Source organism: Arctopsyche grandis, chromosome 2, assembly GCF_051622035.1.
Source record: "Arctopsyche grandis isolate Sample6627 chromosome 2, ASM5162203v2, whole genome shotgun sequence".
Classification (NCBI taxonomy): Eukaryota; Metazoa; Arthropoda; class Insecta; order Trichoptera; family Hydropsychidae; genus Arctopsyche; species Arctopsyche grandis.
This window is the reverse complement of record NC_135356.1, coordinates 10686006-10700468: the sequence shown is the minus strand read 5'-3', so window position 1 is coordinate 10700468 and position 14463 is coordinate 10686006. Positions and strand designations below refer to the sequence as shown.

The 14463-nt window shown below is 29.9% G+C and overlaps 1 protein-coding gene across 2 annotated transcripts in view; it reads right to left on the bottom strand.

Moving 5' to 3' along the window:
• LOC143922816 (uncharacterized) overlaps positions 1–14463 on the bottom strand; it is a 34300-nt gene that overhangs the window by 961 nt on the left and 18876 nt on the right. Inside the window, exons 10-22 of one of the 2 annotated variants that reach the window (XM_077446147.1) lie at positions 13843–14168; positions 13643–13760; positions 13347–13531; positions 13073–13269; positions 12791–12949; positions 12606–12707; positions 12194–12309; positions 2483–2629; positions 2295–2412; positions 2048–2209; positions 502–735; positions 300–431; positions 39–211 (exon numbers count right to left, since the gene is read on the bottom strand). In XM_077446147.1, coding sequence (XP_077302273.1) covers positions 39–211; positions 300–431; positions 502–735; positions 2048–2209; positions 2295–2412; positions 2483–2629; positions 12194–12309; positions 12606–12707; positions 12791–12949; positions 13073–13269; positions 13347–13531; positions 13643–13760; positions 13843–14168 — 2169 coding nt within the window. Of the gene's footprint in view, positions 1–38; positions 212–299; positions 432–501; positions 736–2047; positions 2210–2294; positions 2413–2482; positions 2630–2741; positions 2857–12193; positions 12310–12605; positions 12708–12790; positions 12950–13072; positions 13270–13346; positions 13532–13642; positions 13761–13842; positions 14169–14463 lie in introns of those variants that run through there. The other variant, XM_077446148.1, reaches the window with a different exon arrangement.

The window sequence follows — 14463 nt, the reverse complement described above, 5'->3', positions numbered from 1 at the left end:
TCGCAATAAAAGACATTGAAACCTCACAATATACTCACTCTTTATTAACATATTCTAAGACATCGATTTCTTTCTTTGATAAACCGTTGTATAGTACGGACAGATTAGCCTGAAGCAGATGACGATTATTCACACCGATGACATGAGTCGCTGCACCTTTTTGATTCATGGAATGCCAAATGGCGAGTCGTCCCAATTCAACGCCTTCAGCCTTGTTTATATATTCAATTTAAAGTATGTATGTATATATGTATGTAGCATGTAACAATTTCAAATTACACACAAAGAAAATGTATTACTTTACAATAGTCTGAAGCTTTTTTGCATACGAGTTTCATTTCGTCCGAAGCTGGATGCCAACTCTGTGGCCCACTGTTTGTGAAAAGTCCCATTCCATGTCCCGAAGCACAGATGACTCCAACATGCTTGTTCTATAATTGAATAAATTCAGTATGTTCCATTGTAATGATATTTTCTTTAGTAATAAAAATCAATATTCACCTGAAAAAACTCTATGTATTTGCCTAATGCCGAATCAACTAATGTGTTCCGACAATAAGACAGCACGGTGTTCAACGGTATGGAAGAACTTTCGACGATGTCACGTAGAACAGATAGAGGATATCCAGTAGCGCCTATATATTTTACTTTACCTTCTCTCTTGAGTGACAACAGATAAGGTAGTGTTTCGTTCAAAATTATTTCTGGCGACGGTGCAAATTCTATATCGTGCACCTATAAAATCAAAAGTGAATTTGGATCACGGAACGCCGAAATCATCTTCATCCTATGTCAAAAGTCATCCTGATTTTGTTTAACCTTCAAATTGTTTGTTCCACATATCTTATTTAATCCACTTAATTTTACATTCGAGCATGTCTTTTTCTCATATCGTTTAGTTTTATGAGTTTTGTAAGCATCCATATTTCTTTAGATACAACCAGTGCTAATAATGTAATGGTCTTCCAGAAACCCTTTATTCAAATATAAAACTTTCCAATTGGAAGTTTTAAAAATGTGTTTTTGAATGAATGAAAATGGATTATTTTGAACCCTTTGAGTGCTGACGTCTTTTCTGTTGAAAACCCGCCACACTGAAAATTTCGCTAACATTTCCAACTGGAATTATTTAGAAATCCGATAGAAAGCAGGTATAGAAATTGTAGCCAATCTAAACAAACCCTAGATAACTACCGCCGAGGATTTCGAGTTTTGTAAAGGTGTGTTTCGACTCTCTAATATATCTTGCAACAATATAAAATAAACAAAAGAAGTCTATTAATGAATGTATTTTTCCAAAACTAGTTCCATCTTCTTCATTGTTGTTAAAATGCAATGCTCACAATCTAAAATACTCAGCAGTTAGGGATTTCCATTGGGTAATTCTGCTATGGTTATAAATTCAGAAACTCCGGTGTAAGCGAGTCTCTATAAACGTTGAAAAATGAATGACACGGATTACACCACCCATGTTCAATGCATTTTTTTTTCAATGCTACCTTTAATGGCTCAGCAGCTAGTATTTTTGTTTATGCTTCTATCGGCGTTTTGCAGACCTATGGACGTCAGCATTCAAAGGGTTAAGGAAATATACATATGTTTTATATTTACTTTCTTCCCGACCATCACAATAAACAGCATGCATTAAACCATACCTTAATTTCCCTTCCTTTGCCCCTATATAACCATTGATAAATGGAATAGAGCCACATCAAACATAATCCGTAACAAAAAATCACGATTATTGAAAAATTGTCACGGAAATCGGATTACATCACTGGATTTAACACATCCAAATTTAAAATATTTTAATACATCAACGAAAAAACTAAGAGATGATACTGAACATGTATCAAAATGTATACAGACCTACATAATGTAAGACATTTTGGTGATTTGTTACTTACAGACTCTTACAGATATATACTTGTATTCAAATATGTCTTACTTACAGATATATACTTGTATTCAAATATGTTGATCACATCAAGTGGAAAACTAAACTTATACAATTGGAAACACTTATGTTTAATACTGGTCTTAATACCTGAATCAAATCAACATAATCAAGATCAAGCCTTTTAAGGGTATTTGAAAAACTCTCCATCGTTTTTTCGGTGGAAAAATTAAACATATTATCAAAGTCTAATTCATATCGACCAACTTTAGTGGCCAAATAGTACGCTTTACGCGGAATTCCTTGGAGAGCCTGAAACAGTGAAATTAAAATACGATTATATAATCCCCAATATGCGTTGAATCAAAGGAATGGCGGCAAATGAAAAAGTATAGACCTTTCCGAGGATTGTTTCTGATGTTCCTTGACCATACCAAGGAGCTGTATCGATGAAATTTATACCCTGTTTGATAGCATCTTGAATAGTTTTAATAGCTTCTTCTTCATTCAGACCACTAATGTCATAACGCGTAACGTAAAGCGTATGTCAAAGATTGTCTATAAGAAGTTTCTGAAGAATCTTACCCGTAAAAAGAGCTGAAAGCCCCGCCACCCAGCGACAAGTGAGACACTTGAAGTTCGGTTCCTTCCAAGACATTATATCTCATTTTTAAAACACTCTCCTCGTTGTGAAACCCTTCTACGTAAGTTGGGGGAAATTTGGACATGTTGCTGACAAGGAAACGAGTTTGGGTTTAGTTTCGAAATGTAAATAAAAATAATTATATTGAAGTGCAAGAAATAAAGCGATAGAATTTGATTGTATAATTCACTGTTGAAATACCTTTATTATATTCAAATAAAATAATATAAGTGATGAGAATAAAGTTCGAGGTGACAACAGTCACGTCAAAAGCTGATAATAATAACTAGAAATGATAACACTATTGTCGAAATTCGTTTCATTGCCGTCCATGACTATTTTTTTAATGTCAAAATCATTACACAAAAGTCTAAATTAATCTGTGGTTCAGTCTGTCTGGCGCTTTTCGATCGTTTGCACCGCATCGGTTAGGAGCGGGTCTACCTCATGGGACTGAAAGTGAAAAGGTCGAAAATGCAAATATCGGAAGGCAAAGATCGAAAATCGAAAGATCTTAAGTTGAAAAATAAAAAAAGGGTGCATGGTAAACAGTACTATGTATATTTAATCGGTCTCCGTGATTTGACAGAATGTTAAATTACAGAAAACGCAAATATCGAAAATCGAAAGATCTTAAGTCGAAAGATCAAAAAAAAATGGTGCATGGTAAACGGTACATACTCACTTAATTTGCGCGAGCAGGATTGTGTACGAGATCGCTTTGTGAGGAATAATTCAGCAACTTCTCTTCAAGCATTCTAGGAAAGCACCCCTGTCAGTTTAGACGAAATCTCAATATAAAACGGATCAACTTCTAAGTACCGGGGCCATATTTTAGATTTACGTACTACTCACAATAAGGCTTATTTTAATTTAATTATTTCCCCCGTCGCTGCAACTTTAAGATGTGTATTCCAGAATTCAATACCCAAATACAAAGAATTCTGTACGAAATTTTCGTCTTGAATAATAGTTATTTTATTTTAAAAAATTAATGCTTTTAATTTTATCATGTACCATTTCATTCAGAGAGGAAAGAAAGTTTAGGAAAAATAATGACCATGTGTAAAATTTTAAGCAAACCCACTTTGCACGAAACTACCTCTAAAATGAAGTAATAATAGCTTGCATAATAAAATCTCACAAGATGTTATTGATCTACATATGCACATTCAATGATATGTAGTTTTTACGGTTAAGTAGATGTGCTTAAAATTAATAAAATGTATACATATTTCGTTTATTACTTTATCTATGTATGAACGTAGTAACAATAGATGTTTTAGAAGTTTTTTTTGTTATATGTATGTATGTATTGGGATTAGGGTAAATAATGAAGATATTCAAAAAAATATATAAAGTATTCTTCAATAAACAATAGACAGAAAAACATCATGTAATTTATTTTACTGCCACCAAGTATAAATTAATCAGCAAAATATACCTAAGTCCCTTAAAACAAGGAAGCCATCTTATTTAATCATTTTACATTCGTCATTTCCACCATGGAAAGTATACTAGTCTAAGTATTATATTTCATACTCGCATATATTTGCCATTTTTATTTATTTGATTGCTTGGTTATCCATTGATAAATTCTGGCGAGTAAAGAAATGCAAATTTAAAAAAATACAAATTCTCATTATTCAATTATCAACTAGGCTAGAAGAGTGGTGTTTTTTTTTTTTTGGGTTTTTCTACATTTTTTTCCTTGTATTTTTAAGTATACTTTCCATTACTTTAAATTTTTTTATAATTATTATTTTATACATCTGTATGTTTTATCACAAATAATAATAGTAATAATAATAATAATATTTCTGTTACAGAAAAATTCCATTCTAAAATATATTTAGAATATAATATAATTTTGTATCATTGAATTATGACAAAACAGTTTTGTTATAGAATAAAGCAGAAAACATTTTGTAATATTATCCCATGGTTTACATATTTAAAATATCACACCAACACATAGATAACGAAAAATCACTATTATTAATTCTTGCGAAAGTGTCAAAAGGTTATATAAAAATAAGTATGTTGTCGAGAAAATATTATGTTAAATTTAATTTCATGAAAGGTTTTGTACCGATTGTGCATTTCTAACTTACAATTTCTGAATAGCAATTTTGCAAGAAACCACTCGTTGAATGGGAATATAAACCATACAGATGCAATGTAACAATGCAGGCGTGTTCGGAATCTAATATTAAAGCATTGGTGTTGATGAAAATTCTTGAAAATGCATCGTAAAGACGTCTCACATGGAAGGTACATACTCTGCAATTAAAATTTGGCATTCTTTCTTGTCTGAAATTCATATTCCATATATATATTATATCGGCATTCCTCATACTTATCTCGGCCACAGCCCACTCTGATACACCCAAAGTTATATTAACACTAGTATATGTATATGCCAGTAAATAACTGATGCGAGTAGAATTAAGTAGTCAACTCAACGTTTTTTTGTAAATCAACATCAAAAACTTTTTCCCAAATATTTAAGAAGCTATATTTTTTTATTTGAATATCTATAAAAATTCACCCGGAAAACTAGTGGACCATGGACTTTAAGAAACGCTATAAAACATTATGCACATACATACATATTAAAATACAGTAATCCTTTGTCGTTTACGGTTTCACATTGCAATTATAAACAGTCAAATTTAACATTTTCAGTGTAATTTTAAAATATTTATAAAACGAACATCTTTCAAAAGTTTTGTAGCATGTTCAAATAGCCAAAAGTCAACGGTATAATCTTGTGATTCAGAAATTTGAACGATATTTTGTACTTTTATCGTATAAGGTATGTATGTATGTACTTGGCCAATATACATAGACCGATTTACGTATTATCAAAATCTACACAAACAACGAAGGATTAACGCACTAAAAGTAAGTCAAAAATTCGATAAAACCACAAAAATACTAATTGAACATTAGTGGAAACATGAGAGGAAAAGTTATATGCTGTCGTGCAATATCAATTTTCACAGCATACACATTCAATAAATTGGTTGCTTTACACGTCAACGTAAATAAATAGCTTGTGAGCCTTAAAGAGAACTCAGTGATCAAATCGTAGTTTAATTTAAAAACACGGTTAGATTTTCAACGGATCGATAAAAATTCAAAAGGTACGAAAATGACACTTTGAATTGCTATAATTTAAATAAAATCAATATATACATAAATATTAACCCAAAAGTCCTTAAGTTATGCACATACTCAATAATAGATGTTGATTTTTGAGCTCGCAGAGTCCATTTCAACCACAAAAATAAATAAAGAATATGGGGAAGTTTTAATTTGCATCTACGCCAAAATGTCAGTTTTTTTAGTGAACCTCGAAATTTTTCATAATCTTACATTTAAATTGTTGTATATAAATATATTTTTTACATGAAACAGACCATCGTTTTTGTTTATATAAATTTAAGGGTTAAGGTTTTCGATAACAAAAAAACAAGATTATAATTCAACGACATTTTAAAAAATTATGGGTAGGTTACTCGTCACATTTAGAGAGAGAGAGAGACTGAAAAACAGACAAAAAAAGTCTGAATATCCAATTCAACGAAAACATAAAAAGAGAGAGGGTTATGCATAAAAATTCAATTTTGCATTTTTAAACAAATGCAGAATAAGTATAAAATCAGTCAACAAACATGTACTAAGCTCATTTTTCTAATTAAAAAATGAGACTCAGATCTGTTGACAAACATTATCGATAGCACAGCTCGGAAACGAGACAGACGACAGACGGTCCTAAAATAATAATTTTCCAATACATAAAATCAGACGACTTAGTCGCCGAGCCGTGTTATCAAAAAATATATAGTTTTCAATAATCATACACAGCCTGGTACTTTACAATAGCAGCAGCTTCCCATAATAGTTTTTCAATCATAGGTGAAAAAAATACCACAGGTTTTTCACATAGCAACAACTAAAATTAAGCTACATATTAATATTCCTATCAGTACTAATAGTAGTAACACAATATATATATGTGCATATATGAAAAGTATTAATTGCATTACAATTGTATGAAAGAACAAAATATAACATAAAATCTGGTTCAAAAATATAAATAAAATAGGACATCACGTAAACACTATACATACATATGAACATATGAGATGTTCATATAAAGACCCCGAAAAACCAGACTAATTCATTCAAAAAAAAATCTTTTTATTTGATTCAAAATTATTTCATCAATCAGGGACGAAATAACGATTCATATTATTTAATTACTATTTCTAATTACTAAATCTGTTATAATATTAATTTGACAACACCACATAAGTTGAGTGTTGTCGCATGATGCGTTTAATAAGTGGTATCGGTAAAGTTATGTTTATTTATTGTAGTATAATAATGTACTATTATGGGTATTGTAGTAATTGGGCACGTTATCCCATCCCTGGATTCAAGTATTAAAATTAAAATTGCAACAAAAAGTTTATTCTATTAAATATTATGGTTTAATGTATTATAATGAACAAAATATGTATATATATAATATATATTTAACGTATTTACAACAGATAAAATGTTCAGATATTGCAAAACCTAGCAAAAAAAAAAAAAAAATATATATATATATTGTTCCAATATGTATGATGTGTGTAAAATGAGCGGTGGTTTATTGTACTATTAATGAGAAATAAAATCAATAGCCGAAAACTATTATGGAATGGAAAATTTTACGTGATAATTAGAAAAAAAAAAGTCTTCAATGGGCTTCAAATATGGTAACTTGAGATCAACGTAAACTGTAAATAAATATCGTATCTAAACTTCGGCCGAAATTTGCACACGGATGAATCATGTAAAAGTTCAAATATATACACAAAAAAAATTAAACACATAATCATTGAAGTTGTGAACAAAATTAAATAAATTTCGTGTTCAATATACTTATTATATATAAAAAGTTAACAAAATCTTGTTTTCTCAGAAAACATTCCGTTGCAGAAAATATAAATTTCATCTACACACTAAACTCACACAGTACTTTTTTTTGATATCAATATTACAACATAGCATATCATATATATAAATATTTATGTAATATACTTTCACTTGTACATACAAGTATATGTCGATAAGCATACATATACATCTACACTAGCCGGAAACACGCACACACACCTTTGTTTGCAATTTTTTTAACATTATGTTTTGCTAGAAATCTCTTTCATGTCACTAATTTATGTAGTATGAGTGCTATTTTCTTTTTTTTAAATAAAGAAGGCGACATTCTATTCACTCCCTTAATCTCTAGCAGCATCTGGATAAAAATAGATATTAGTAGTATAAAAATTTTAAAAATAAGTACCTGCACGGCACTCAATTTATTATAAACTATATTCAAATACTACGGTCGTTTTATTGAAGACAGCGTTTAATAGAAAATTTGAATTCAGATATACATACTAGTGCTCAAATTTTTAAATAATCTAATCTCTATATATAATAATCGGATTCAAAATTAAAAGGACTATACTTTATTTTATAACTGTCTTATATAAAATATTGGTATCACTGGATTTTAAAAATGCTCTGAGAATATATGTAGAAGTGATATTATGCATTATTTCATTCGAGTCACGTCAACCGAAAGCTCAGTTTTCGTAAACTTATTTAATATTTTATTTATATTAAGTGAATATTATTTTATAGAGTACATATTTTTATTTTTCATTACTATCGAAAAATTAATATTAAGTTTCTTGACATATTAGCATGTAAACGTTAAAGTAATAATATGAAATAACCCCCCCCCCCCCCCCATCCACTGCATATTACATATTTAAAAACAATATATGGGGTAATTTTTATAGTACATTTTACTTTGCATCACAAAATTGCAAGTTGAAATTGAAATTATGACCGTATTATATTATTGTATTATATTATGACCGTATTATATGAGTGCAATTATAAAGATATTTGACAAGTATATCAAGGTTAACTTATGCATAAAAAATTGCCACTTAAAATTTATTGTTATTATATATGAAAAAATTTGTAAAATATTTTTTCTAATGTTCTATATCATTATGGTGAATATAGAAATTTTATTAGCATAATTTTTATTCAATATTACTGAAAAATAAATTATAATAGGCCTTCAAAATTGCTAAAATGAATTTTGCTCAATACATATAATTTCAAATTAAATACACACAAAAAAATCACACACAAAATATATGCAATGAAACTTGTCTATACATATAAATATCAAATAATTTTAGATTATGATTGTTTTGTATAGTAATGTACGAATTAGGTTGGCATACGAATTACCATTGATTATTTTAAAAGTTAAATCTCATAGAAGTTTCACTGCACGTTTATCTGTACATTATAAAAAAAAAAAACAGGTGTGCATATTTAATTAAATAATAATAAATAAAAAAAATTGAACTTCAAAAAATGTAAAAGAAGTTTCAATTTATAATATACAGTGGTTGATTAAATAATCAACAGTTAAGATTATTAAAGTTACATGTTATGCTAATATTTAAAATATTCATTTACATTTGCATCTTAATGGCTAAAAAAAACACAATTAAATACATTCATATATTAGTGAAGAGGAGCTCTTTTTTTCAGCGCATTAAAATCGTTTAAACCCATTGGGTTAAATCAAACATGTTGTCGTACAACAATTAAAAGTTAATAATCAAACAGCTTTAAATAATAACTAATCAAAATTGCGTAGTATGAGTAAGCGCTCAATTAAAGCATACTTATACTAGCAAATTTATCTAGGTATTTTGTGAGCAGTGAGCTGTAACGACAAACGACAAGATTCCAAAGAGAAAGAAAACTTTAAGTTTTCGAAAAAAAAAAACAGATATTCCTCACCATTTACAGAGCTTTTAAAACTAGTAAAGCTAAACTTTTACCATTTTGAAATAATATTTAGATCTTAAAAATGTATTAAATTTATTAAAGAAAAATTACACAAGAGAATATGGTCTCAAAAGTGGCCAGGGGTATATGGTACACATATCCACCTAGATTAGTCGCCTTTGAGACTTCAATTGCCAATCGGATAATTCTAGTATTAGTAACCTAGAAGCGTAATCATTCATTTGTTTTTAAATCTCCTCTAAATTCCATCTTTTGTTTCTAAATATTTAAAACTATCATTTCTTTAGAATTATTTTTTTGTAATAGTTAACCCTCGCAAATAATGAGGAATTACCGTACTTATTTTAATATTATGCACATAAATATTAAAAATAAAAGTCAACATGTAAAATACGCTTACAAGTATTATATATCTTGTTAAATGAAAAACAAAAAAACTAAAAGCTGAAACAATAGAGAATACAATTGATATCTTAGTATTTATATCATTAATTTGTTTTATTTCCAATATAATACATATATTTATTTCCTTTTATAAAATTAAAACAGCAAGTCATGCAGCAAATTTTATTAACACACCGCTACAAAAATATTGCCGATTTTCGTTTATGCATTACCACTAATCACCAAATTTACGAAATAAAAGCATGCATTCTGAAGATATAGTCGCGAACACATAAACCGGAACACTTTTATGATTTTTGGACTTTTAATATTTAACATAGGACTTTAAATGATCGCCACTTTTAAATAGGATTGTTTTCTAATAATTAATTTCTATTTTTTCATGTGAGCTTCTAGGGTTTAAGGATCAAAATGGTTTAAGATACTATAAAAAAAACACAATCAATTATCACTGAAGAAAAATATAATAAAAACCACAACTTTGACAAACTCGGGATTAGCATTGGGGTCAAAATTCTAAACAAATGGGATTTTCTATATCTACTGAATCAAGATTATTGGAAAAGGATTTTTTTTTCGTAAAAAGGGGACGGACTGAAAAGATATGTGAACATCTGATTATCTATGTATACAGCGATTTAAAACTGCTGTATTGATAATAACCAAAATTGCTCAAGACTTTTCAATCAATATCAGTGCCACAGCCGTGAGAAGACGACTCAGGAAAGACAGACTTTGTGGACAGAAACCAGCGATAAAACCATTTCTGATACAAAAAATGATGAAAACACGATTGAAATGGGCGAAAGAACATGAAAACTGGGGTTCACCAGATTGGGGACAAATAATATTTTCAGATGAGTCGAAGTTAACCGCTTTAGCTTCAATGGGTTTCCGTATATTCGAAGAAAAGTTGGAAAAAAAAGATAGAACACAAAATGGTCTATTGACAGTGAAGCATCTTCCAATTTAAATGGCGTAGGGATGATTTCTAATTACGAAGTTGGTCAAATAGTTTCTGCAAAGTGCCATTGACAGAAAAAAATATAAAAAAAACCTAGAAGAAAATTTCATTCCATCGATGGAAAATCACTTTATGTATACTGATGACGTCATATTCAAAAATGACTGTGTCTCCTGTCATCGAGCTAAATTGTTGATTATTATTTTTATTTAATGTTATTGAATATAATTAATAATATTTCGATCAAATAACCGATTGTTTGAAGGAAATGGTAGTTGAAACAAACCATGACCCGGGAAAAGTCCCGATTTAAATCCAATTGAAAATTGTGGATGGGAATCAAATATAGGATAAATAAAAGCAATATATCGAGTCTAAAATTTGTATAAAAAAAAAATTAAAACGGTTTGGTACACGACTTCCCGACCAAAATTTTGCAAAATTTAATCGATTGTATACATACCAGGATAAAAGCAGCTATAAAATCAAAAGGAGCTACAACGAAATATTAAGTTACTCTTTAAAATCTGTAAACAGTATTATGTGATTAAGAAAATTTAAAATGGAGACGAAAGTCATGTTATTTTAATCCCAAATTTAAATCTATTGTAAAATCAGTCTCGCATTAAAATTGTCCCTAGCCCATTCTTTTCTGTCCTTCTAACTTTTGGTGTTAAAATAATGAACTATAGTATTACTTAAGATCCCTGAAATATTACGCAAGAGCATATTTTTCTATAACGTTCCGGTTTATGTGTTCGCGATTGTACATACGGAACAAAACCTTCATAGCTGTAATTTTTATTCCATACATTGAATTTGTAGTATCCGTAAAGAGATGAATTGGAATATTTATGTTAACAGTTTTGAAATTAGATATAAAAAGAAAAATTACGATTCCATTTCCAAAGTTAGTAATAATAAAACAAATATTAAAATTGGTCATTGTCAAGTCATAACACCGATTGCTGCATGATTGTTGTATCCTGGTAACTAACTAACCAACTACTTTACATACATTAAAAAAATAAGGATTATATTCATCATCGTTCATATGCTTATTACTCATATTTAGATCAATTTTTGTGTAATAGAAAATTTCATTTAAAAATTTGTCATTATAATATTATTATCAACGCTAATAAGAGTTTAAAAATATTGCGGAAAATTGCGTGGCAATAGCGTACACTTTACAGACACTAATTTCAATGATGCATAAACTAATAGTCCAAATTTTAAATAAATGTTGGAGGTTAGTTGACTAGTATGGCATTTAAAAAAAAATATACGATTTCGTACATCGAGATTCCAATTAAATTATCATATAATTTCTCACTGAAGTCATGTTTAAAAAAATAAAATTGAAAACATTAAGCATTACTTATGATGGGTTTCATCTTCACTTGACCAAAGTTTCTCAACTTCTTGAAGCTCGTACTCCCATTTCAGTTCCAGTTCCATAATATCTTTGGCAATGCCTACTTCGTATGTGTCCTCCTATAATAAAAACATTTTACGAAGAAATTTTAGAATAAATATATTAACATAGTACACAATATTATATATTGGCTCTAGAACTTAACTGAAATTTTTTGAACAAATTTTAACAATTTAACAAACAATATTTATTCATATGTAAATAAATGTGGGGACTGCAAAAAAAGATGCATTTCATAAAAATTTGAACTCTTTACTGTGAATCAATTGAAACATTCCATAGAAATGATTAATATTAAATTTCTACTATTTCTACTACGATTAAATTTTCATTCTATTATGAAAACTACATTTACCCCATTATCACTATCACAAGGCAATCTCATTCTGAGAGACTGAGTAATATCACTAGCAATAGAAGCAGATCCTTGAATATCTCTGGCAAATATATCTCCCTGCTAAAACAAAAATCATTCAGATTTTAATAACCTTTTTATACAAGAGGTACAACGTTAATTAACAGAAATAAAACATTTCATACAACTTGAAACAAAGCGTCGGTGGTCACCGGCGATGGAGCTTTGTCTTGTGACTGTGGTCCCAATTTTTTCTCCAACTGTTTCAAATGCAGCTTCATACGGTTCAAATTATTTTCATTTTGGATAGTTGAACTCGACTTTAAGAAAGGATACGGAGACGCCTGCAATTCATAATAATAGTTAATAACATAATAAAATAAATACCCCTGAACTCCATATCAAGCATATGACACATGACTAATTAGTATTGAGATAGTATCATGTATATAAACCACAAAAAATACCTCAGATTGACTACTACTGCTTCCGCTCTGGCTCGAATTGTAGCCAGATGAGGGGTTTGACTTGTTGACGGTACTCGTAGGTCCTATATATCGGGAAATGGGTCCAAATTTGCTAGGAGGTTGGGCTTCGAATGGCACAAAATCGTCATCAGTTAAAATGGAGTCAGATCGAGTAAACATGTCACGGTTCAAAGGTGCTACAAAAAATTAAATATATAAGCATACACTTTAAGGGTGACTGTTAAATGTACGAACAGATACATTATCAGCGTACTTGTCATATTCAAACTGTTCATACATCCGGGAGTTTGTGAAATCGTATTAGAATGATTCAAGCCGGAGTTTCTATCTAATTGTTTCCGTTTGAACAAATCGTTCATATTCTCTGGTGGTAATTTAGTGCTAAGATGATTGAGTGACATAAAATATTCTTGCCATTCCGTACTTCTATCCACATAACTGAAAACATTTTATATTATCAATCAACAATTTAACAGAATTTTAATTTTTGCTTAATCAAGGTTCTACTGCATTACAAGAACTTAATGTTCTATATAACATGGAACTTACTCATTATTTTCCAACGATAATGAAAATGGAACAAAATCCGAACTGAATGTTTGATCAGGTAGAATAGAACTGTGTTGTGGTTGACATTTCTTTTGAGTAGAAGCCGCATATATTCTATCTGTAAAGTTGAGATCACAATAGTACCACTGACATCATTATCAAAAATAAAGAAACAAAATCAAAATATCACATTCACTCACTGGGCGGACTATGAGATTGATAGTTGATATTTGAAAAATCTCTAATATTATTACTCTGCTCGAAAGGTGCGATCGGCTGCACTGGAAATAGTCGAATTGATGATGTCTGATCGTGATCGTTATGCCCGTGTTTGTATGTGGTCATCGGAAACGATATAGGTAAGGAGTTGCCGTTAGTCAGAGGCATGTGGGACAGATGTGAATCCTTGTGTGTTGCCACATTAGAATGATACGATTGTATATCACTACCAGAAACGTGACTCGATGAAAAGTCGGTCCTTACGATTGAAGGATGAGAATTCATTTTTCGATGTTTTAATCGGTATCTGAAAAAATTCAAAACACATAAGCAAAAGTGCAAACAATATTCATTGTATGAGTGGGCAGTAAGTAACACGTTTATTCCATTGTTAGCTGAGAAACATATAATCTACTACAATGAATACTTTTGACTACCATTGTTGCGTTATCTGATTAATGCTTATTTTCAGACGCCCTATTTAGCTCTCGTCAATTTTCCATATTAGTATTGCAACGTAGAGATTAGGTGATTGGTGCTCGTCGACCACTGCTTTACTAACACTGCTCACCTGATGCTCGTTTGGGCCAAAATGGCCTTGG